The 24,041-nt window shown below is 37.0% G+C and overlaps 1 protein-coding gene across 1 annotated transcript in view; it reads right to left on the bottom strand.

The window, feature by feature from the left end:
* Positions 1–7,724: 7,724 nt before the first annotated feature.
* GALC (galactosylceramidase) overlaps positions 7,725–24,041 on the bottom strand; it is a 55,919-nt gene continuing 39,602 nt past the window's right edge. Inside the window, exons 13-17 of the mRNA XM_023205387.1 lie at positions 23,287–23,437; positions 21,103–21,283; positions 16,968–17,131; positions 15,479–15,555; positions 7,725–9,599 (exon numbers count right to left, since the gene is read on the bottom strand). Of these exons, the coding sequence (XP_023061155.1) occupies positions 9,453–9,599; positions 15,479–15,555; positions 16,968–17,131; positions 21,103–21,283; positions 23,287–23,437 (720 nt within the window). The 3' untranslated portion in view covers positions 7,725–9,452. The remainder of the gene's footprint in view (positions 9,600–15,478; positions 15,556–16,967; positions 17,132–21,102; positions 21,284–23,286; positions 23,438–24,041) is intronic.

Genomic DNA, 24,041 nt, shown 5'->3' with positions numbered 1-24,041 from the left:
AGGCTGAGGCAGGAGAACAGCATGAACCTGGGAGGCGGAGCTTGCAGTGAGCCGAGATTGCGCTACTGCGCTCCAGCCCGGGGGACGAGCGAGACTCCATCTCAAAAAAAAAGAAAAGAGAAAGAAAAAGAAAAATAATTAAGTTGAACCATCATAAGTTGGGGACTGTCTTAGTGTCAAAATATTTCAGAAAACGACACCATCTCTACAAAAAAAAAAAATATACATATCAAAAATTAGCTAGGTGTGGTGGCACACACATGTAATTCCTAGCTACTCAGGAGGCTGAGACAGGATAACTGCTTGAGCTAAGGGGTTCGAGACTGCAGTGAGCTATGATGATCCCATTCCACTCCAGCCTAGGTGACAGAGTGACACTCTGTCTCAAAAAAAAAAAAAAAAAAATCAAAAAAGACTCATGATGGCCAGGTATTCAAGTAAATGAAGGGAGAGTTCCATTTCCAGCCTTGAGAGAATAAAAACTACAACTGGACCAGTCCTCCCACTGTAAACAACAGTTTCAGAGAGTAGACAGCAGGAAGCCCAGTACTGTGATCAGAGAAAAACGGAGAAATCAATGAGGTGAATTTTGTGATCCCCCATTTCTGTCTAGAGCTATTTACCAGATTTCAGTGCAGGGAGGGGAAATGCAGAGTATATGGGTCTTGTGGAGCTGTGGAGATAAAGATTAGAGTTCAAAGAGGCTGCAGCACCTGAAATTTGCAGTGCCGAGTATCTGAGAGAAGGGTGCTATGTAGAAAAAGAGGTTCAGAAATCTCAGAGGGGGTCGGTCTATTTGTGTCTTTAGCTCTAAACTAAGCATTCACAGTGTGAAAGCCCTTGGGCCAAAGAATAATCAGGAAAGTGTTAGCTGAACAACTATCAAAATTATCACAGGGCTAGAAGACATTTAAGATGTGAACGAATATAGTGGAGAGAACTCATTCAGCTCCCAGGGAATTCCATGCCTTAAGAACAGGGCTAGACTAGAGCTAGAATGCCCCAGGAAAATCAGCCTCTCAGACTGAACATGAACAGGGAAATAGAAAACACACATTTTCTGTATTTGGAGATCTTAACTCTTCTCACTCAGTAATTAACAGTAAACGTAGAGAGAAAATCAGTAAATCACAGACATCAACACCATCAACTAACATGACCTAATTAATATTTGTAAAACATTACAGCCAATCACTGCAGAAGGCAAATTATTTTTAAGGGTACACTGACTAAGATAAATTGGGTCATAAAACAAGTCTAAATACATTTAAGATAGTTGAAAGGAAACACAACATATTTTCTAATCAAAACAGAATTAAGTTTAAATATCAATGGCAAAAAATTATCTGGAAAATCTTCAAATACTTAGAAATTAAACACTGAACTTCTCCAATAATTAGTACAAAGTTCAAAAAAGTACAAGATAACTTAGAAAATATTCTGAACTGAATGAAAATTAGAACGTGGATATTAAAATATGTGAGATGTAACTAAATAAATGTTTAAATTTTAGTGTTAAATGCTAACATATTTTTAAAAAGATGATCTAAAATCGAAGATCTAAGCTTGCATCTGAAGAAGTTAGAATAAGAGTAAATTTAATCCAAAAGTAGACTAAATAATAAAGGTACAAGTAGCAATCAGTGAAACAGAAAAAAGTCTAAGAAATTTAGAACTGGTTCTTTGAAAGATAAATAAAATTGACAAAATTCTAATTAGACCAAGTAAGATAAAAAGAAAGCACAAATTGGCCATATCAGGAATGTCTTATAGACATTAAAATAAGGGAATATTTTAAACAATGTTATGCCAATAAATTAGATAATTTAGATGAAGTTGACAAATTCCTTAAAAGACAAATTGTCAAAACGGACATAAGAAACAGAAAAATTGGCCAGGCGCAGTGCTTCACGCCTGTACTCCCAGCTCTTTGTGAGGCCAAGGTGGGTGGATCACGAGGTCAGGAGATCGAGACCACCCTGGCTAACATGGTGAAACCCCAACTCTACTAAAAATACAAAAATTAGCTGGGCATGGTGGTGTGCGCCTGTAATCCCAGTTACTTGGGAGGCTGAGGCAGGAGAATCATTTGAACCCGGGAGGCAGAGGTTGCAGTGAGCTGAAACTGTGCCATTGCAATCCAGCCTGGTGACAGAGTGAGACTCTATCTCAAAAAAAAAAAAAAAAAAAAAAAAACAAAAACTAGAAAAATTGGGACAGCCTTATATCTGTTAAAGCTTCTCAGCCTCAAACCCACTCATTTGACCTGCTTTATGATACTGGAGCTGGGTCTTGTCAACATTTCTCCTGTGTCAGGTGGCATACTTAAGTTTTATCAACAGAGGTTACTAAAGGGACACTGCAGGAGGAAGGAGCTTCTCTTCTCTGTCCCAGTGTGCTTTTTCCTTCTTGCTTCTGTGGCATGTGGCTATTAGCAAGCAACATTTGGGACACTCAGTGAAGCACCTCTTCCAGTAGGAGCTGGAACAACCAGTGGCACTTACTCTGCAGGGATTTTCAACAACAACCCTGCAGGTAGTTTCCCTGAAAGTGTCACCAGCATCACAAAGGGTGGCTTCCTAGTGAGTTTCAGCAACACTCCAGGAGGAGCTTCCCAATGAGTCTGACACATACCCCAGAAGACAGTTTCCCACTTGCCAGCCCCAGCACACAGCATCTCAGCAAACTCTAGGCCATTCCAGGGTCACACTATATCAACACTATATCATCTGCAGTGAGATCTGAGCCTCAGTCATGTAAGGAGGATCTCTTCCAAGTTTGTTGCCCTGTGAGTACCCTGCCACAGCCTAGGAAGTGACTGGTCTCTACATCTGCTCTTCCCGTATTCTTTGGAGTTCTCTCTAACCCTTAGTGGCTAATCTCATTACTAATTAATAATTCTTAACATAAGATTGGTCCTGGCATGGTTTCTGTCTCCTGATCAGACCCTGACTGACATAACTGATGCATTCTAAGGTTTAAGAACCTCACAAACTTTCAGAGAATAAAGAAGGAGGCAGCATTTCCAAACTGAATTTATGAGGTATCACCCTGCCACCAAACCAGATAAAGACATTAGGAGAAAATAAAACTAGATCAATATTCCACAGGAACACAGACACAAACACTTTTAGCCAAATATTGACAGATTAAATTCACCAGTACATAAAAAGGGTAATAAACCCCACTTGGTCATGACATATCTCACGAATGCAAAGTTGCTTTAATATTTGAAAATCAAACCATGTGATATATCACATTAACAGAATAAAGAAGAAAGACAGTATAACTATCTCGTTAGATGTAGAGAAAAAGCATTTAACAAATTCAGTACTCACACTTAATGGTGAAAGAGACTCTTCCTAAGATGAGGAACAAGGCTGATGCATCTGTTCTTACCACTTCTCAACACTGTACTTGAAGTCCTGGTCAGTGCAATAAGGCAACAAAAGCATCAGAAATACAGCAGAAATATTGAAAAGGAAAAAGCGGAATTGTCTATATTCACAGATTACATAATTATATATGTAGAAAATTCTAAAGAATTTACCCCAAAAAAGCTAAACTAATAAGTGAATTTAGCAAGGGAGCAGGACTACAGGTCAATATGCAAAAATCAGCTGTGTTTCTATGTATGAGCAACAAATAATAAACACCATTTACAATAGCATCAAAGACATAAAATATTTAAGTATACATTTAATAAAAAACATCTTCAAGATCTGTATGCTGAAAACTACAGAAACTGCTGAGAGAAATTATAGACTTAATACATGAAAAGGTGTAACTGCTCCTCAGCAAATGCCAAATAACTGAAATCGTAACAGTCTCTCAGACCACAGTCCAATCAAATTAGAACTAAGGATTAAGAAACTCACTCAAAACCACACAATTACATGGAAATTGAACAACCTGTTCCTGAACGACTCCTAAGTAAATAATGTAATTAAGGCAGAAATCAAGAAGTTCTTTGAAACCAATGAGAACAAAGAGAACATACCAGAATCTCTGGGACACAGCTAAAGCAGTGTTAAGAGGGAAATTTATACCACTAAATACCCACATCAGAAAGTGAGAAAGATCTCAAATCAACACCCTAACATCACAATTAAAAGAGCCAGAGAAACAAGAGCAAACTAATCCAAAAACTAGCAGAAGAAATAACTAAGATCAGAGAAGAATTGAAGAAGATACACGAAAAGCCCTCCAAAAAATCAATAAATCAAGGAGCTAGTTTTTTGAAAAAATTAACAAAATACACAGACCACTAGCTAGACTAATAAAGTAGAAAAGAGGGAAGAATCAAACAGACACAATAAAAAATGATAAAGGGATATCACCACTGACCCCACAGAAATACAAACTACCATCACAGAATACTATAAACACTTCTATGCAAAAAACTAGAAAATCTAGAAGAAATGGATAAATTTCTGGACACATATACCCTCCCAAGACTAAACTAGGAGGAAGTCGAATCCCTGAATAAACCAATAACAAGTTCTGAAATTGAGGCACTAATTAATAGCCTACCAACAAAAAAAGCCCAGGACCAGATGGATTCACAGTCAAATTCTACCAGAGGTACAAAGAGGAGCTGGTATCATTCCTTCTGAAACTATTCCAAATAATTGAAAAGGAGAGACTCCTCCCTAACTCACTGTATGATGCGTCATTCTGATACCAAAAACTGGGAAGAGACACAACAAAAAAAGAAAACTTCAGGCCAATATCCCTAATGAACATCAACAGGAAAATCACCAATAAAATACTGGCAAACCGAAACCAGCAGCACATCAAAAAACGTATCCACCACGATAAAGTCAGCTTCATCCCTGGGATGCGAGGCTGGTTCAACATATGCAAATCAATAAACATAATCCTCACATAAACAGAACCAAAGACAAAAACCACATGATAATAGATACAGAAAGGGGCTTTGATAAAATTCAACATCCCTTCATGTTAAAAACTCTCAATAAACTAGGTATTGCTGGAACATATCTCAAAATAAGAATAGCTATTTATGACAAACTCACAGCCAATATCATATTGAATGGGAAAAAGCTGGAAGCATTCCCTTTGAAAACCGACACCAAGGCAAGGATACCCTCTCTCAACACTCCCATTCAACATAGTATCAGAACTTCTGGCCAGGGCAATCAGGCAAGAGAAAGAAATAAAGGGTATTCAGATAGGAGGAGAGGAAGTCTAATTGTCTCTGTGTGCAGATAACATGATTCTAAATTTAGAAAGCCCATCATCTCAGCCCAAAAACTCCTTAAGCTGATAAGCAACTTCAGCAAAGTCTCAGGATACAAAATCAATGTGCAAAAATCACAAGCATTCCTTTACACCAACAACCGACAGTCAGAGAGCCAAATCATGCATGAACTCTCATTCACAATGGCTACACAGAGAATAAAATACCTAGGAATACAGCTAACAAGGGATGAGAAGGATCTCTTCAAGGAGAACTACAAACCACTGCTTGAGGAAATAAGAGAGGACACAAACAAATGGAAAAACATTCCATCCTCATGGATAGGAAGACTCAATATCGTGAAATGCCCATATTGCCCAAAGTAATTTATACACTCAATGCTATTCCCACCAAACTACCATTGACACTTTTCACAGAATTAGAAAAAACTACTTTAAATTTAGTCTGAAATCAAAGAAGACCCCATATAGCCAAGAAAATCCTAAGCAAAAAGAACAAAGCTGGAAGCATCAGGCTAGCTGACATCAAACTATACTACAAGGCTACAGTAACCAAAACAGCATGGTACTGGTACCAAAACAGACATATAGACCAATGGAACAGAACAGAGACCTCAGAAATAACACCACATATCTACAACCATCTGATCTTCAACAAACCTGACAAAAACAAGCAGTGGGAAAAGGATCTCCTACTCAATAAATGGTGCTGGGAAAACTGACTAGCCATATGCAGAAAACTGAAACTGGACCCCTTCCTTACACCTTATACAAAAATTAACTCAAGATGAATTAAAGACTTAAAAGTAAAACCCAAACCATAAAAACCCTAGAAGAAAATCTAGGCAATACCACTGAGGACATATGCATGGGCAAAGACTGCGTGATGAAAATGCCAAAAGCAATTGCAAAAAAGCCAAAATTGACAAATGGAATCTAATTAAACTAAAGAGCTTCTGTGCAGCAAAAGAAACTATCATCACAGTGAACAGGCAACCTACAGAATAAGAGAACATTTTTGCGGTCTACCCATCTGACAAAGGTCTAATATCCAGAATTTACAAAAAACTTAAACAAATATACAAGAAACAAACAAACAACTCCATCAAAAAGTGGGCAAAGAATATGAACAGACACTACTCAAAAGAAGACATTTACGCACCCAACAAACATGAACAAAAGCTCAACATCACTGATCATTAGAGAAATGCAAATCAAAACCACAATGAGATACCATCTCATGCCAGTCAAAATAAAAATATTAAAAAGTCAAGAAACAATAGATGCAGGAAAGGCTGTGGAGAAACAGAAGCGCTTTTACACTGTTGGTGTGAATGTAAATTAGTTCAACCATTGTGGAAGGCAGTGTGGTGATTCCTCAAGGATCTAGAACCAGAAATACCATTTGACCCAGCAATGCCATTACTGGGTATACACCCAGAGGAATATAAATCATTCTACTATAAAGACACATGCACACGTTAAGTTCATTGCAGCACCATTTACAATAGCCAAGTTATGGAACCAACCCAAATGTCCATCAACAATAGACTGAATAAAGGAAACGTGATACATATACACCATGGAATACTACGCAGCCATAAAAAAGAATGAGATCATGTACTTTGCAGGGACATGGATGAAGCTGGAAGCCATCATCCTCAGCAAACTAACACAGGAAGAGAAAACCAAACACTGCATGTTCTCACTCATAAGTGGGAGTTGAACAATGAGAACACATGGACACAGGGAGGGGAACAACACATACCAGGGCCTGTTGGGGGGTGTGGGGTGGGAGGTGAGGGGAGGGAACTTAAAGGATGGGTCAATAGGTGCAGCAAACCACCATGGCACATGTATACCTATGTAACAAACCTGCACCTTCTGCACATGTATCCCAGAACTTAAAGTAAAATAAAATTTTTTAAAAGGTGTAACTGCTCATGGATTTGAAGGGTCCATATTAGTCAGATATCAGTTCTTTCCAGATATATCTATAATTTAAATGTAATCAAAATGAAAATTCCATCAGGTTCTTTGTAGAAATAGAGAAAATAATTTTCAAAACATTGTTTTTTTTTTTTTTATAAAAAAAACATGTATCTGGAAGATGTAAAGAGCTCTTATAACTCAATAGAAAAGACAACAGAATTTTTTTAGATGAGCAAAAGATTTGAATAGATATTACATAAAACAAAGTATATAAATGTCTATTAAGTCCATGACATATGCTCAACAGCTTTAGTCATCAGAGAAATGTACATACTATACACCCACAATTAAGGGTTAAAATTAAAAAGAATGACAACACGAGGCACTGACAAGAATGCAGAGTAACTGGAACTTTTAAACATTGCTGATAGAAGTGTAAAACCATACCATCATTTTGGAAAACAGTTTGGTAGTTTCTTATAAAGTTACACATACAATTAACATAAGACCCAGAAATTTCACTCCTCTGTATTCATCCTAAAGAAATAGAAATATATTTGACACAAAGATTGTAAATGTGGACAGTTTTAATTGTAATAGCAGAAACTGGTGGGGAGGAAACAAATTGTGGTATATTCATACAATGTGTGAAAACTCTTCAGAAATAAGAAGGAATAAACCACTGAATCACACAACATGGACAAATCTCAAATCATTATGCTGACGGAAAGAAACTATTCATAAGAATACACAGTACATGATGCCACTTTCATGATGTTCTGGAACAAAGAAAACTAACTTATAGTGATAGAATTCGTATCAATGGCTGCCAACAATTGGGAGTGAAAGGAACTGACTGAGCAGGTATACAAGAGAACTTTCTGGGGTGATGGAAATATTCTGAAACTTGACTGGAGTGTTGGTTACATGGGTATACCCATTTATCAAAACTCACTGAATTGCATACTTAAAGTGGGAACATTTTATTGTAAATAAATCATGACTCTACAATGTTAGTTTTAAAAATATTAGATACATCAGCTGGAAATCACTTGGTTCTAACTGAAAAATTTTCTCTGTAACCTTATTTATTCTAGTACTTAGCTTCTTGTCTTCAAAAGCAATGTAAAACTTCACTGTAGCTAAGCCTATGTTAGACTCTTACAAATTCCTAAAGAGTAGAATTAGTTCAATGAGTAATTCTTACAAATAATTCTAGATTTACTTTACCCACATGAATAACGGATTTGCTACTTAGAGCCACATTAATGCTTGGTATAAATCATACTACATGATAAATATGCTCACATATATTTAAATATAAACATATTTGGACTTTAAAAAGTAAGTACATCTTAGGAGATGATCCAATTCTGGGAGTTAGCAAATGGCTAAGTGCTCCCCTCCTTCCACACATAAGGAGAGAAAAGCATTCATCAGCTGTGTGAGTCTGTTACCAGTGCCACATGTGAAGACAGACCACAGCACAGTGAGATGAGGCAGAGGAAATGCCTACAACAGCATTGGCTAGATCAGGTTTTCTTCCTTCTTCCAGCCACCTGGAAAAATGTTCACAGAGAGTTATTATAGTGGTTACAAGACCAAGACTTGGAATCAAAAGAATTAAATAATGCAAATAACCCAATTAATCTGCTAATATCTATTACTGCAGAAATAGCGTTAGAGGTAGTTTATTAAAGAGGCATTTTTTCAATCATCCCACTCATCATGTCCTGCATTTCAAAAGTATTATCTTAAAAAGGAAAATAAAAAAATACTTTTTAGAGCATAAAGCATAACAGGTTGAAGTGGTTTTCAAAAAGCTACTTCCAGTGCTCTTCAGCTTTCTGTTATGGCAGCATCATCTTGTGCTGAAGACATCGGCTCATTTGGACACATGGTCAGCATGCATAAATACACCTCGGTGATGATCAAGTTACTGCCATCTGCAGGACCGCTTGCAAGTAAGATGAAGAGAGCTACCTCAGTGTTAGCAGCAAGGCTTCGAGGTCTGTACTACTCAAACTCAAACCACTCCTAAGGGTAGGGCCAATGCACAGTTTGAATGTTAGGGAACACACCAGGTAATGCTAAAGATTCACCAGTTTTCCCCTTGGAATTAATTCTAATGAAATCTTCCAGGATAAATTAAAAATAAATTTCTCTCCCCATTTACTCTTCATTATTTTTAGCCTCGAAAGGCTCATATACTGTTCCAGTGAAACAAGAATTGGCTCTGAACCAAAACCAAAAAGAAGGGAAGAAAATCCAGAGTATTCTATGACGCCCTGTAAGTATTAGCGTGTGGCTTCCACATGAAAGTTGTCAAACTGTGCAAATTCAAAGGAGTGAGTTCCAATTGCAGCCCAGCCATTCTTCGGAAAATTCACAGGGATGTCTGTCCACAGAGACTTGTCATCCAGCATGCCAGAGGCAAAACGACCCTAGAGTAGAAAGAAACACATTCCTTGAAACCATATGAAAATGGTCCTCTGAAGTCTGTTTCTTGATCACGTATGGCCCACTACTTAGTGGAGCAAATGTACTTCTCACTCAAGACTTAACCACAGCAAAACACAAATCCACAAGTTTGAGCAAAAGTTTAAAATAAAGAAGAAAACTCCGGGAAGAAATTCTTACCTACCTACTTAAATTGTTCCCAATGTACAAGGAATACCTCAATATTTCCTGTGCTCCACGAAAATGTAAAACCAACAAAAACCCAAAACTTTTCATGCATTATTATAAAGTTTTAGACAAAAGCTCATTAAAATTAAAAAAACGTTATTTATAAGTAGTCACATGTACAAGTGTTGTGGCTAACAGCCACCAACTCTTCAGACAGGACTGTGCTGGAGCCAAAACATCTGCTTCTACCTCATTGCTTCTCTAAGGTTTTCATTAAGGATCCTCTGCCCAGCCAGAAGAAAAATAATTAACCTTAGCTTTTGGGTTGTGTTGCCATGAACAGAATATCACTTCAAAGCCATATGAAGCTCCTACCCTTAAGTTGAAAAAACAGTAGCCATCAGTTAAAGTGATGATGGAGTAGGGTGCAGTGGGTGGAAGAAAGGAGGCATCTATAAGGTGCTACTTACTGGTTACTGACAGTGAAAGAAAAAATTACACCTTCCTCAGAAGCTTGCCATTCTACTTAGCTCAGTGCCTGGCACATGGTAAACAATAAATCTCAGCTCTTATTATCTTTATGATAGTACATTTATGAGCATATATTCACAGCATACTAACTACAGCCAATCAATTAAAACTAGCTACTCTCAAAAGGTAAAGAGCTCAAAATTCAAAGCATTGGGCCAAGAACCAGAATAAATCTGCTTTTAAGTCTTAGAAGGATAATGTAATGGACCTTAATGTAGTTGTTTTTATTTTATGCATGGAAACACTGAGGCTTAATAGATTAAAACTCAAAGTCACAGATTTTTGCTCCAAGTCACTTAGCTCCAAATTCAGAGCCACATTCCTGTTACTACAGACTTGCACAGCTATCTTCAGCTCTAGAAGTGCTTACTGAACATCTTCTGCTGCCATCAAACACTCAGTATTAACATTGAGCCAAGGGACTCATATCACAAATCACATTAAGCACAAAACCTGAGAGGACCTAATCTCTCCTGCCTCCCCAGGCTTAGCCACCCCAGCCTCCAGGCTGCTCTTCACAAAATGTCAGCTACACCTGCCTCTTGAACCAGCCATGTGGTCTGCTCAAATTGTTCTTCCCATCATTCAGGTCTGTACTCAAGTGCCACCCACTCAGTGAGCTCTTTCCTCACCTCCCTGGTTAAAAAATCAGGGTAACAGAGCTATTTTATCTTATGACTCTATTTTTTCTTCATAATCATAAACTTATTTCATAATTATAAACTTCATAATTATAAACTTATTTACAAGTTTACTATCTCAGGATAAGGCTCAGCAAACTATGACCTACATGCCAATGACCTTTTTCTTTAATAAACAAAATCTTATTGAAACACAACCACATCCATTCATCTACATATTGTCTACAGCTTTTTTCTCACTACAACAGCAGAACTGGGTGGTGCCAGCAGAGACCACATGGCCCACAAAGTCTAAAATATTTACTCTCTGGCCCTTTACAGAAAAAGTTGCCAACTCCTGTCCTAGAAGAATATATGCTCTAAGAGAGCAGGAATCTTGTCTATTTCATTCACTGCTGTATCCCTAGGACTTAGTAGAGTGCATATAGTAGGGGCTGAATAAAAATGTGTTGAATGTAAGAATGTAACACATTTAACCCTCAAGACAACCTCAGAGCAGTTATCTGCATTTTACAGATAAGGAAACAGATACTCAAAGAGGTGGAATAACTTGCTAGAAGTCTCAGTATGTGTTAGTGAGGAAATATTAATGCTGTTCTTCTGGTTCCAAACACTCCTACTCGTAAGAATATTAACTTGACTCATTAAGTGCTTACCACATATCAGGTACTATATATATATATATATATATTTTTTTTTTCTCATTGAATCTTCATAAGAAAAGTGTTCTTCATGATACAATGGATGGGCAAATTGAAGCTGCGCAATATAAAATACTTGCAAGTAGAATACAGTAGACTTCAAAGTCCATTGTGCTACCCACTATGCAACAGAGCTGGGACACGTCACCTGACAAGTGCTGAGAAAAATTCAACAGGTGGCTGACAGTCGGTGACAAAATCCTCGCATTAGCTGAAATTTGGCATATGGGCAACATAGAAGATGATGTTTTGTTTTTTTTCATTTATGCAAAGAAGATTTATATGTCAAATACTGTTTAATGCACTGGGAATTTAAGACGAACAAGAAAGACAAGGTCCCTGCTCTTATGCAGCTTATATTCTAGTAGGAGGAGATGGACAGACACGCACACACACACAAAGTGAGAGCTAAAGGATAAGCAGCATGTAAAAATTAAGCCAGGTCCAAGTGACAATGGGTGCCTGACAGACTACTATTTACTGCCGATAGTTGGAGAAGACCCTCAGAGTATGTGGCAAAGTTGAGATTCAAGAGGAAGCAGAGTGCCCATAGTTGAAGAAACACAAAATAACAGGAGTAGGGGACTGAGGTGGGTGCAAGCCAGCAAAGTCCCATCCATCCTAGTAGCAAGACAAGAGCCAATTTCTAAAAGTAGTGAATCACATTATATTAAAGACACACCAGAAAAAAACAGCTAGAATAGTGAGGAGTGGCTGTATCAGAAGTACAGAACACAGAATGGGGGTCAAGAAGAAGGAACAGGATGTGAGGCAGGAGACAGCTGTTTTCAATAAGTCCTGTTACCATTTTCATCAGGTATGCCAAGTACCTGAAGAAAATTAAGAAAATCTTTTAAATCTCATTCACGATTTCAAAAAAACTCATAAAGTTACTAAAACAAACTTAATCAAAGGTGTGCAAAAATAAAACTGAAGGACCTAGTGGCAAATCTTAATAAATGGTGAAATATAGCATGCGTTTGTTCCCATGTTCTCTCATGGGGAAACACATTATTATTTCAAAAAATGTAATTTTTTCCCAAATTGATGTATAAATTTAATGTAATACCAGCACCATTTTTCAAGTAATTGAAAGTTTGTTTTTTAAAGTCAAATCGAATAATATATATAGTGGAATAGCAAAGATAATTTTGAAAAAGAAACAATGAGGAAGTTGCCCCACCAGATATCCATTCATTCATTTACCAAGTATTATTTGGACTCTTGCTCTGCCTGGCTGTCAGGCACTTTTCTAGGTGCTACAGAGCCAGCAGTGAGGAATATGGAGAAAGGCCTGTTACTAAAGGAGCTATGTGCTAGTGAAGGGAGTAGGAAAACACATTAACAATCAACAGACTATGTGTGACGTCAGCTTGGGACAAAACCTTTAGAGAAAAATAAAGCAACAGAAAGGAGTTAGAGAGTGAGATGCGGCTATGTTTTCTATCAAGTGGTCAGGTAAGAAAACTCTGAAGGAAGCAAGGGAGTAACTGTATCATCAAAGCCTTTAGAATGTTAACACCAATTAAAAGTGTGATTTTGGATAATAATAGACAAACAGCAATATGGAGAACAGAAAAAAGCTCAGAAACAAGTATATGCACATGTGCTGATTTGTTACATCAAAAAGCTGGCCTTTAAATTATGGGCAAAAGGATAGTCTATTGTAATAAATGATGGCTATCCATTTAAAAAAAATTATATTCAATATTTCCCCTTAAAATTCACAAATAAATTTCTGATGTATTACAAACTTACACATAAAAATAAATCCTCTCTGCATACAGCCAACAGACACATGAAAAAATGCTCATCATCACTGGCCATTAGAGAAATGCAAATCAAAACCACAATGAGATACCATCTCACACCAGTTAGAATGGCAATCATTAAAAAGTCAGGAAACAACAGGTGCTGGAGAGGATGTGGAGAAATAGGAACACTTTTACACTGTTGGTGGGATTGTAGACTAGTTCAACCATTATGGAAAACAGTATGGCGATTCCTCAAGGATCTGGATCTAGATGTACCATATGACCCAGCCATCCCACTACTGGGTATATACCCAAAGGATTATAAATCATGCTGCTATAAAGACACATGCACACGTATGTTTATTGCGGCACTATTCACAATAGCAAAAACTTGGAATCAACCCAAATGTCCATCTGTGACAGACTGGATTAAGAAAATGTGGCACATATACACCATGGAATATTATGCAGCCATAAAAAAGGACAAGTTTGCGTCCTTTGTAGGGACATGGATGCGGCTGGAAACCATCATTCTTAGCAAACTATCACAAGAAGAGAAAACCAAACACCGCATGTTCTCACTCATAGGTGGGAACTGAACAATGACATCACTTGGACTCAGGAAGGGGAACATCACACATTGGGGCCTATCATGGGGAGGGGGAGGGGGGAGGGATTGCATTGGGAGTTATACCTGATATAAATGACGAATTGACGGGTGCTGACGAGTTGAAGGGTGCAGCACACCAACATGGCACAAGTATACATATGTAACAAACCTGCACGTTATGCACATGTACCCTAGAACTTAAAGTATAATAAAAAATAAATAAATAAATAAATCCTGAACTTTTTTTTAGTTTGGGGTAAAAATGTTCCTAACCTTGAGAAACAAGAAGGCCTTATTTAAAACATGAAACATAAAGGCAATGAATAAAAAGTAAAACATTTGACAGTATCAAAATATAAAACTTAGAGTCATCAAAAATACCATAAGCAAAATTAAAATACACAAGATGGGAGAGCACAGTTGTGACATATGTAACAGACAATGGGTTACTATCCAGAATACATATTAAATTCACACAAATTTGCCAGAAAAAGACAACACGATAGAAAAATGAAGAAAGAAGTGAACAGGCAACTTCAGAGAAGAGAAAATACAAATAGCCAATAAACATTACATGTGCAAGCTCCCTAATTATCAAGGAAATACAAATCATATCTATGAGTTTGAAAAAATCTTCAAATTAAATAATAGTGAATATTATTATAATTGCTATAAAATGGCTACAATTTGGCTAGTGTAGTATAGTTAAATAATCTATGCTACATCCAAACAAATCTTCAATATACATTATTATTAATGCTAAAAAAATTAGTGCTGTCATTTTGGTGGTTGATTGAGAGGAGAGAACAAATTCCAAAGTTATTGGAATCTGATTTTTAATTTCTATCGCACCCTAAACAAAACTGTGAGGGAGCTATCTTGGGAGAGACCAGCATATTATACACAAAAAATTTCTCTGCACAGCATCCCTTGGAAGCACTGTCAAGCAGTAACTCATGATCACCCAGTGATTCTGAGGAATATTTTTATATTTCTATTATATTAAAATTAATCTGGTATTTTCTCTGACAAAAATATTCATGGAAACCAATTTCTAAAAAACTATGCTTATAATTGAAAAGAAAATTATTCTTAACCATCAAACATAAATGTATATGACTTTGCTTACATCTATAAGCTCCATGTACAGTCCTGGTTCAAGCAAACTTGAAAAAATAGTTCAATTATTAACTTTATCAATTATGCCTCAGTTTAAAAAACAAAATCAAATTTTTTAAAAAATAGTGACCCGATAAAGTCAACTGCTGATGGTTCTCACGTAGGTTACCCTCACACACATAACCACCCGAGGGATGAGTGGCTTCCCAGCACCAAGGCAGATTCCTTGTCTCTCTTCATTATATGTCACACTTTCCCCCTCCTATTATAACAGAAAATTCTAGAAAGGCACAACAAAAGAGTATTTTACCTCCAGATCCTCCAATCAGCAATACTTACCTTAATAGTTAATGTGAGTGTATACCATTTTTTTGCTATAACTTCAACACGTCCTAAAGCATATATAATCCATCCAGCTGTAACACAAAAAGATTATCCTAATAGATATAATTTTGAGATCTCTCTCAATCACAGAGTCATTTAATTCAGTGGGGTTCTCAAGTGTCATCTGTATGTAGTAAAGTCAGCCTCAATAGAGAGCTGTCCCTTCATTCCCAGATCTACAACTGAGTTAAGCCAAAACATTTTTCATTTAGCCATGCATTTAATAGCATATACTGAGATCCTACTCTAAGCTATATGCTATATGTGAGCTCACAACAGAACCAGTGAAATAAACTTAAAAGCCAGTGACAGTATGAAGTGTTAGCGTCTATAGTTCAAGTACATATTTATACATGACTGGATTGAATATGGAAGACGAGAGAGAGAGAATATAAAATTTCCAACCAGTCAAATTGGTTACATGGTAATAGTATTCACTTAGAGGGAGAAAATAATAAGTTAATTTCTGGAATTACTGTTATTTGAATGCCTATGAGAACCCCAGGATAAAATTTCAAGTAGGCAGTTTAAAACAGACAGTGGGGACTGCAGACACAGATTTAAATTCCTAGTTCCAGTTCTGCCACTAACTAGCTTTGAGTCATTAGGCAAGTCAATTAACCTCACTGGTTCTGTTTTTGATTTCAATATCACTGAGGTAACTTCAGATTGGTAATATTATGAGTATGTAACTCTTGTTCTAATATCCTTACTACCTACTTCCTCTTTAATTCTTATTTTATTTATGGAGTCAAAGCAAAGAGCAGCAAACTATAAAAGAGATATTTTTAAATTAAGGTAAGAGGAAAGTCAAGAGACTGAGAATCAAGAAAAGTCACCACTAGTAAGGTCTAGTTTCAAAGGAGTGGTGTATACCAAAACCAATCTGAAGTGGACACAGTTCAATGTGAACATATTTGAAGCACCTATTCTGGATAAAATTATCATCCTACCTAACACAAAGGCTGTAAAGATGACTGAGAAAAGTCAAGCTATTTTCAAGTATTAACTAAATTCAAAAATGAGATTTTTCCATTTTACACAGATCAGTTCCTCTCCCTATAAGTACAGCAGCAACATTCTTATACTCCTGCTTTTATTTATGGTGCCTCCTGAGCATTCTCCCCCTACCACCACTACCTCAGATGGTTTTGATACTATCTATGCAAAATCCTATCCTCACAGCCCAGTTCAACCTCACAATACCCTAAAAAGCTTTGTACAATTATTTTCCCTTCCACAGAGTTGCCCGCATCTCTAGGAATTAAATAACTTTCTATAATTGTAAACTATTTGGTATTTGGTTACATCTCTTCCCAATTAGATGTCTGAACACTTTGGGATGAACTCTTTTATCACTCCCACAAATAACAAGTAGGTGCTCAAAGTAACATAGCCTATAAGTCATATGGTATTAAAAAAAAAAAAAAAAAAAGTCACTTACCTAAATCCCCTGTAACCCTGTAAGATCCATTTGCAAAAATCCAGAAGAAAATTCCTCTGGCACTTCTAATCAAAATACCACCTTTATTTACTCTTCCTGCAATGAACACACCTCCTGTGTCAGGGGTCTCTATGTAAACATCACATTTTATAGTCAGATTCGTCCTGCAAAATAAAACGGTTGACTAGTACTCTTAAAATATGCCCTTTGTAACACAGTACAGATAAGTCATTTCACAAACTTCTAATTGAGGTGAGAATGTGATTTGCTAAGTCTGAGCCTGTAGCAGAGATGGGCTTCAAGAATCTTTATTGACAACAGTTTTAAATGTTACATGACTTAAGTCATTTCATTGCCTATTTAAATGATTACTGGACAATAATAGTTATGATTTTTAAGTTTCCTGAGAAAATATTTTTTCTACAATAAAACAACTTCTCATCTTAAGGATACAATATTTTAAAAAGCCACTATTGTCTATGAACACATAAAAAGTAAAAAGTTCCACACAATTCTGAGGGAAAATGTTTATTCAAATTTCCAGCAACAAAGAGAGGTAATTAAGGCAATGCTAGGAGCCTCTGGGAGAACATAAGCTATTCCGGGGCCAATTTTTACGTTTAAATCTAACAAAACTTTAAAACTCCAGAAGAAAAGATCTAAAATTATTTCTCTGCAAAGACCGCAGAGTTGACTCTCTAGGAGGGCTTCTCACACCTGAACAGCACAGAAATCACCATGAGGGCTTCTTAAACTCAGTTCACTGGTCCTACCCCACAGCGTGAGTCAGTAAATCTGGGGCAGCCCCTTGAATTTGCATGTCTAACAAATTCCCAGGTGATACTGATGCTGCTTATCCAGGAATGCCACTTTGAGGACCATTTTCCCCTATGAAGTATCTGTCTATAAGGAAGCAATAAAATCCTGGTTCTAGGCTCACTGATCTACAGCAGTCTATCAAAGATGGGAAAAAGATTCAGCTGTCCAGGGACTGAGCTTTTACAGTGAGCTCTCCTCCAGGTTTCCTCTTACAAATACTACCAGGTACAACACTTTCCTTCTGGGATGCTACAACCACCCCAAACCAACATGATCTCTGAAAATATTTTACTTCCTACTCAGTATCTACTGCAAGTAGGAAGAAAAAAGAAAGTCTGCACACAAATCAAGCAACTATCTCACATAAGACTGGAAACACCAATAAATCTATTCCAGAAATGGGTTGGGGGGAATGAGATCTAGAATTATATGGCTTTTACATTTGTGTCTTATCAGTGAATTTTGCACAGTGAAATTTTACTATGTAAAGGAAAATATTACAAAAGTACCTACGTCAGGTACACAGGGAGGACAATCCACACTTAATTATCTAAGCAGAGCTGGGCTACTTTACAGGAAGATCAAATGCTGAGTAACTCAAGCCCAGTCTCTCTTGTATGTCCTCTGACATCAGAGGGAGTTTTCTCTCCATAGATTATCACCAGCATGAAACCACTAGCAATCAACACTGGTTCTTATATCCCTTACCTGCTTTCTGGTTCATCATAAGTTTGAAAGTGCTACAAATACCATCAGCACCATAAAATTATTCCATTTAGAGTTGGAATGAGAGAAGACCAAACTTTTTCCTTTTTTATATACCACATTCCAGAAAAAGTGATTCTTGCATCAGAACTTGCCAGGCAATTTCATAGATAATGAATGAAATAGAATAAAAGTGTGGTTTATTCTTCCACAGCCACAATCTCTCAGTAGTGCTGAAAGAACAAAAACTAGCCAGTATATAAGACAAATTTGATCAAAAAGAGAGTTCAGCTGTGTGCAGGGAAAGGTAATTTTGTGATTGTCTTTAAAGAATTCCAACCAATGCTCACTATCAAGATAGAAGCAGCCAGTTACACTACAATCCACCCGGTATAATCAAATTACTGTGCTGGTAAATAACTAAATCTAGGTATAAGAGAGGAAGTTCTACTCAAAACACAACTCTAAAAACTGTGAGTAATGTGCACACATTGAGAGCAGATTTACTAAAATAACACCACAGATAAACCAGACAAATTTCCCATTTCCTACCTTTAGGAAGAAGACAATTAAAATGAGGCTGTGAGATATACTCCAAAGAGAATGGGCTAGTGAGTCATACAGACCCGGCTTCTAGCCCTGGTTCTGCCACTTACCAGTGAAATCTTGGGTAAATCTTACTCCAAAGATGCGGTTTCTCAGTCTGCAAGATGGGGACAACGATACCTCCACCATAAAGTAGTTGTGTGGGAAATCCATCAAAGTGCCTACTATTATCCAATTTTTATTCCCTCCTTTTCCCACAATAAGTGGGCACAGCAGCCAGACAACAGAAATGAACAAGGGATTTGTGTGGATCTCTGAGCAGATCTGGCTGCCTCAAATAGAGGGTGGAATACTGGAAAATAACCCATAATAGATGAGACCAAATTATAAAGGGTCTTGGAAATCAGACCTAGAAGTGGAAAACACAGGTAGCAGGGGAGAGTCACTGCATCTTCCTGAGCAGGGGAATAACATGATGAAAACAGGGATTCAGAAAGATGAAGGCAGTCCTTTCTTGACACGCATAATTGTGACTTCCTGGTTCCTTTCCTTTCAGAATGTGTCACTCTCTTCCTCTTCTACACCCTTCCCCATCCCTCATCCCTACCTCCTTACCCACTGCAATAGATCCTAGTAAAAATTGAGTATTGCTACTTAAATTGTGTAAAATCTTCAAATATATGAAGATGTGGGGGAGTAAATCTTTGAACGGTGCTATATCTCATTTCTATGCTACAATTAAGGGGCTTCTCAATCTTTCTGGAGTCCCAGCCAGAAATAAGATTGAGTTTGAGTTTAGAAAGAGCCCTCTATAGTATTCAAGTACATAGGGTATACGGGACATCACAGAAAAAAAAGTTTCAATGGTGACTTCAAAACTGGAGATGAAAACAATGGGACCCATGCCTTGGATACTTAAACCCAGCCACTGGACTTACAATAAGACCATCGTCACAAATGAGGATGCCACGACAGTGGAGTCACTGCCATAATCGGAAAATCTAGGTAAAGTTTCCTCCTCAGAGACAATGGCACAAGCAGAAATTCTGCTATGTAAAAACACAAGCCACAAATGTCATCCTAAATTAAGAAGAATTCTTCACTGCACCTTCAAGACTCTTCCTGGTGTTATAAGAGTTCCAGGGACTCTGGATAACTGAAAGTTTCTTGAGACTTATGTCAGAGCTTGGGACTAGAATCAGGATTTCTAACGGGGAGTAAGGCACTTCAGGAGGGATAAACACTTCCTGCACACTCCACAGACAAGCAATTCAAGGCCCTTTTCAGAAGTCTTTTCTATTCCCTCTCCAGTTCCCAAGCTTTGGATACGGCTTTTTGGTGGCTTGGTATTCTTAGTACTAGCTCTAAACCTGGAATGTTTGTTTGTTTTTTCCCACAGTGGAATCATATTGGTTATAGGAAAAAATGAAAAAGAAACACATAAGACAGGTATAATAAGTCAGCACATAGAAATTCTGTAACTAAACTAAAGAGGAAGGGAAAGTTTTAGTTTGGCATTATATTTTATGTGAATAATATAACTTGTCTCTTTACCAGATGACTAAATAAAAAGTTAAATTCACTAGGCAACTAAAGCTGATTTGCTTTTTACTATTGCCATCTACTGTCACCTGGTAAATAGATTTTTTAATAAGGCTAAGATGGTGTAATCCTATGATTAGTCCACCAGATGGCAATACCAGATCAACAAATCAACTCTCCAGCAAAACAAAAACTTAAAAACACCTCACAAATCCGTCTATTTATAAATAAATATTAAATTATAATTGGGTCCAAAAGTCCTCAGTTTTTATACTGAAATAAAATTGTTCCTGTAATAATCACTATTAAATAGGGCAAAGATGAGGGAAGGACACTGAGGCAGCAAAACAATTTGCAGCTTTGTGGTCATCACCATAATATTCAACAACCCTTAATATTACATATTACACATCTATTAGGTTCTTGAACAAGGAGGACTATTGAAAGCTCTTCACTTCAAAATGTACCTGACAATATTACAAGGGTATTTCAGCCAGACCCACACTGAGAACATCAATCTTACCAGCTGTAGTCTCCTATAATACTGATTGTGTTGGATGCATCGGCAGCCCACGTAATGGGTCTCTGGTTGAGAACTTGGCGTAGCGTGAAGTGATGCTCACCAGGGTCTTCCATATTTGTAAAATATTCAAATACACCAGTTTGATCAGCAAAGTTTGGAGCTTCACTAAAAAACGGGTAATCTGTTCAGAATATAAGAAATTCTCTGTTTAGTATCAAATCCTTCAGAAGTTCTCCTTGCTGATATTTTACAGTATGTCTGAAACACTTCTGAAAGTTTTTAATAAATAAATAAAATCTAAACCAAAGTTTAGGGCCTATGTCTAATAAAGATATATTAATTTTTGTATCATCATTACTAAATATCAAGATGATGAATTTGACATTTAGGTGCTGCATAATACTTAATCCAGGCATCTGGTGTAGAGGAAAGGTCATGAGTTCTGAAGTAAGTATGACCTAGGTTCAAATTCCAGCTCAGTATGTTGCCCTGAACAAGTTATTTAACTGCCCTGCATCTAAAGTTTCTTCATTTCTAGGTTTGCAGGAGGACAAGAGAATTAAAGAAAAGATAACATGTACATAAGCCAGCATCTGGCAAGGGCTAAATAAGGGATAGCTTTATTATTTCTAATATCTGTCAAGCAAGGTTCCAAACCATGGGTCACGATCATCTGCCAAAAGAGCATAAGAAAAGCTTACTATATGAAGCAAAAAATTTACAAATTTTCTTCTACTTCTAAACTGCAGCAAAAACCAGTTTGGGGCCTAAGTTATCAATCCCTTTTTAGTTTTACTAAATTAAATTTTAGTCTTAACAATAATGAATGCTGTAGAGGAGAAATTTTGGTTGTAATATCTTATAGCTCTTATACCTCATGCTTTTCTAAATGTTTTTGCATTCATTACCTCATTTGAGACATTTAGAACCCTAACAAGTATCTCCAGAGCCTAGCTTATAATATTTAACTTTAGTTTTAAATTTATATTGTAGCTCATAAAGTATTACATTTTATATCTGAAGGTTTGGAATTGCCTCTTGGTCTTCAGGGTCACAAAAGATTGGTCTTGGTACTGGCAGAAGTTCTTCAATCTCATTAACTAGGCCATATCCCACACAAATTCCTCACTTACTGAAGGCAAAAGTCACCTTTGCTAACAGAGAACCAACCAAGCAACAGATTTTAAAGACCTATGTTTCACAAAATTAATGGGTTTATCTAAGAGGCCATTTCAAAGAGCTGGAGAAAAACAAACCACCAAGCTCCCCTTGAGGGTCACCGTTATCTATATTATAGTTGAGAGGACTCCACTACACAGTCCAAAAGGCCTTCTACTCTAGCCAACTAGATCATTTCCTGAGAAAGAGAGGTGAGACCCTGCAGCAGTGACTGGGAAAGGGTGATAGGAGTGTCCATCTTTGGTGGAACAAGCAGCTCTGCAGCAAACAGGAGGTTCAAGTGATGCTCCAGCAATGCCAGTTCCCTCCCTATTACTCTCCTGCTACAGACTGTAGGAGCAGATTACAAAGCCACCTGACCCTGTCTGTGAGACCCATAAACATATAGAACACTACCAACTAGTCAACAAATTTTGTCACTTACTGACTAGGAATATAACTACAGTGACCATATCTTCTAACTTTTTTCCAAGTGGTTTTCCTAAATCACCTATAACCAAAAACTTTTCTAACAACTTTAGGATAGATTTTCCTAGAAAACCAAGAGAGCTCAATAAAAAACTCGGAGGCACAGGATAGTATATGAGTTGGATCACCCAAGGACAACATAACTGCCCATAAGCACTCAGTTCACTAGCACTGCGGAAAGACACATATAAATGTGTCTTAACCTCCACACAGAAGGAAGGTGTCAGTCATGGCTAATGGGGCAGTAGCAAAGTTACAAAGTTTAAGTTTCACCAAAAACAAATTAGAATTATAACTTTCATTCTAACAATGAACTCTATATTTTTTTCTGAAACTGAAAAATACAGGGTCCTCAAATATAGATTTACCATAAGGTAATATAAAAAATTAGCCCTCCTTTTACCACATTTGAGATGTAGGAGCTAAATGAATGTGCTTTTGACAGCCACTCCATCATGCACCCAGTATGACAGGTAGAAATCAACACACTACTGTTAAATATAGAGACAAAGTTAAGTTTTAGTGAAAAATACTCACCAACATTGAAATCATCCTTATAGGTACTTGGGAAGTGCTGGGATTCTGGAGGAAGCAGGAAGCTGCCTTTGCGACCAGTGGTGAGAGTGGTGAGTGTGAACAGCTCATCTTCTTGCAGTTTCAGTGTGAAACTGCCATTGCTGTCGAGGAGCTGAAAAAGAAGACACTACTGTATTCAAGACTGGACAAAATAGCTTTTGTAAAAAATTAGCTTAAAGAAAAGTCCAAATCATTTCTGTTAGAACTTCCTAAACATTTGTGGAAAACTCACCAATACCAACGCCCCTGGAATCATTTTTTCCTAAGTATTTAGAAAACTTTATAAAATTATGATTTATAATTTTAAACAACCTTACTTCATGGAAGGAAGGACTAGATAATCTCAAAATCTATTTCTATTAGCCTATTCTTTTCCACTACACAGTAAGCTCCTTAAAGCTTGGATATATTCAATACCTGCAACTAAGAGACCTGCTTTTTTCCCTCTCAGTAGTTTTACTAAGGTAGAAAACTCCATAAAATATCACTGTTGACCCAGCTGTTCATCACAGAAATCCTTTTACAATTAAGAGAGGAAAACCCTGCTCATTTTATGTTCAATATATATTTTAACTAGCAAGTTAGGCTTATGTCACACTTACGATCTTGGCAACTTAATCTCTTTAAGCCACAATCTCCTCATCTACAAAATGAGGAAAAAATACATACCTCATAGAGCTGTTGTGATGATTAAACCAGATAATGCTTTTAAAGTG

Source organism: Piliocolobus tephrosceles, chromosome 6 (assembly GCF_002776525.5).
Source record: "Piliocolobus tephrosceles isolate RC106 chromosome 6, ASM277652v3, whole genome shotgun sequence".
NCBI classification, from domain to species: domain Eukaryota; kingdom Metazoa; phylum Chordata; class Mammalia; order Primates; family Cercopithecidae; genus Piliocolobus; species Piliocolobus tephrosceles.
This window is presented reverse-complemented; position numbering and strand designations above follow the sequence as displayed.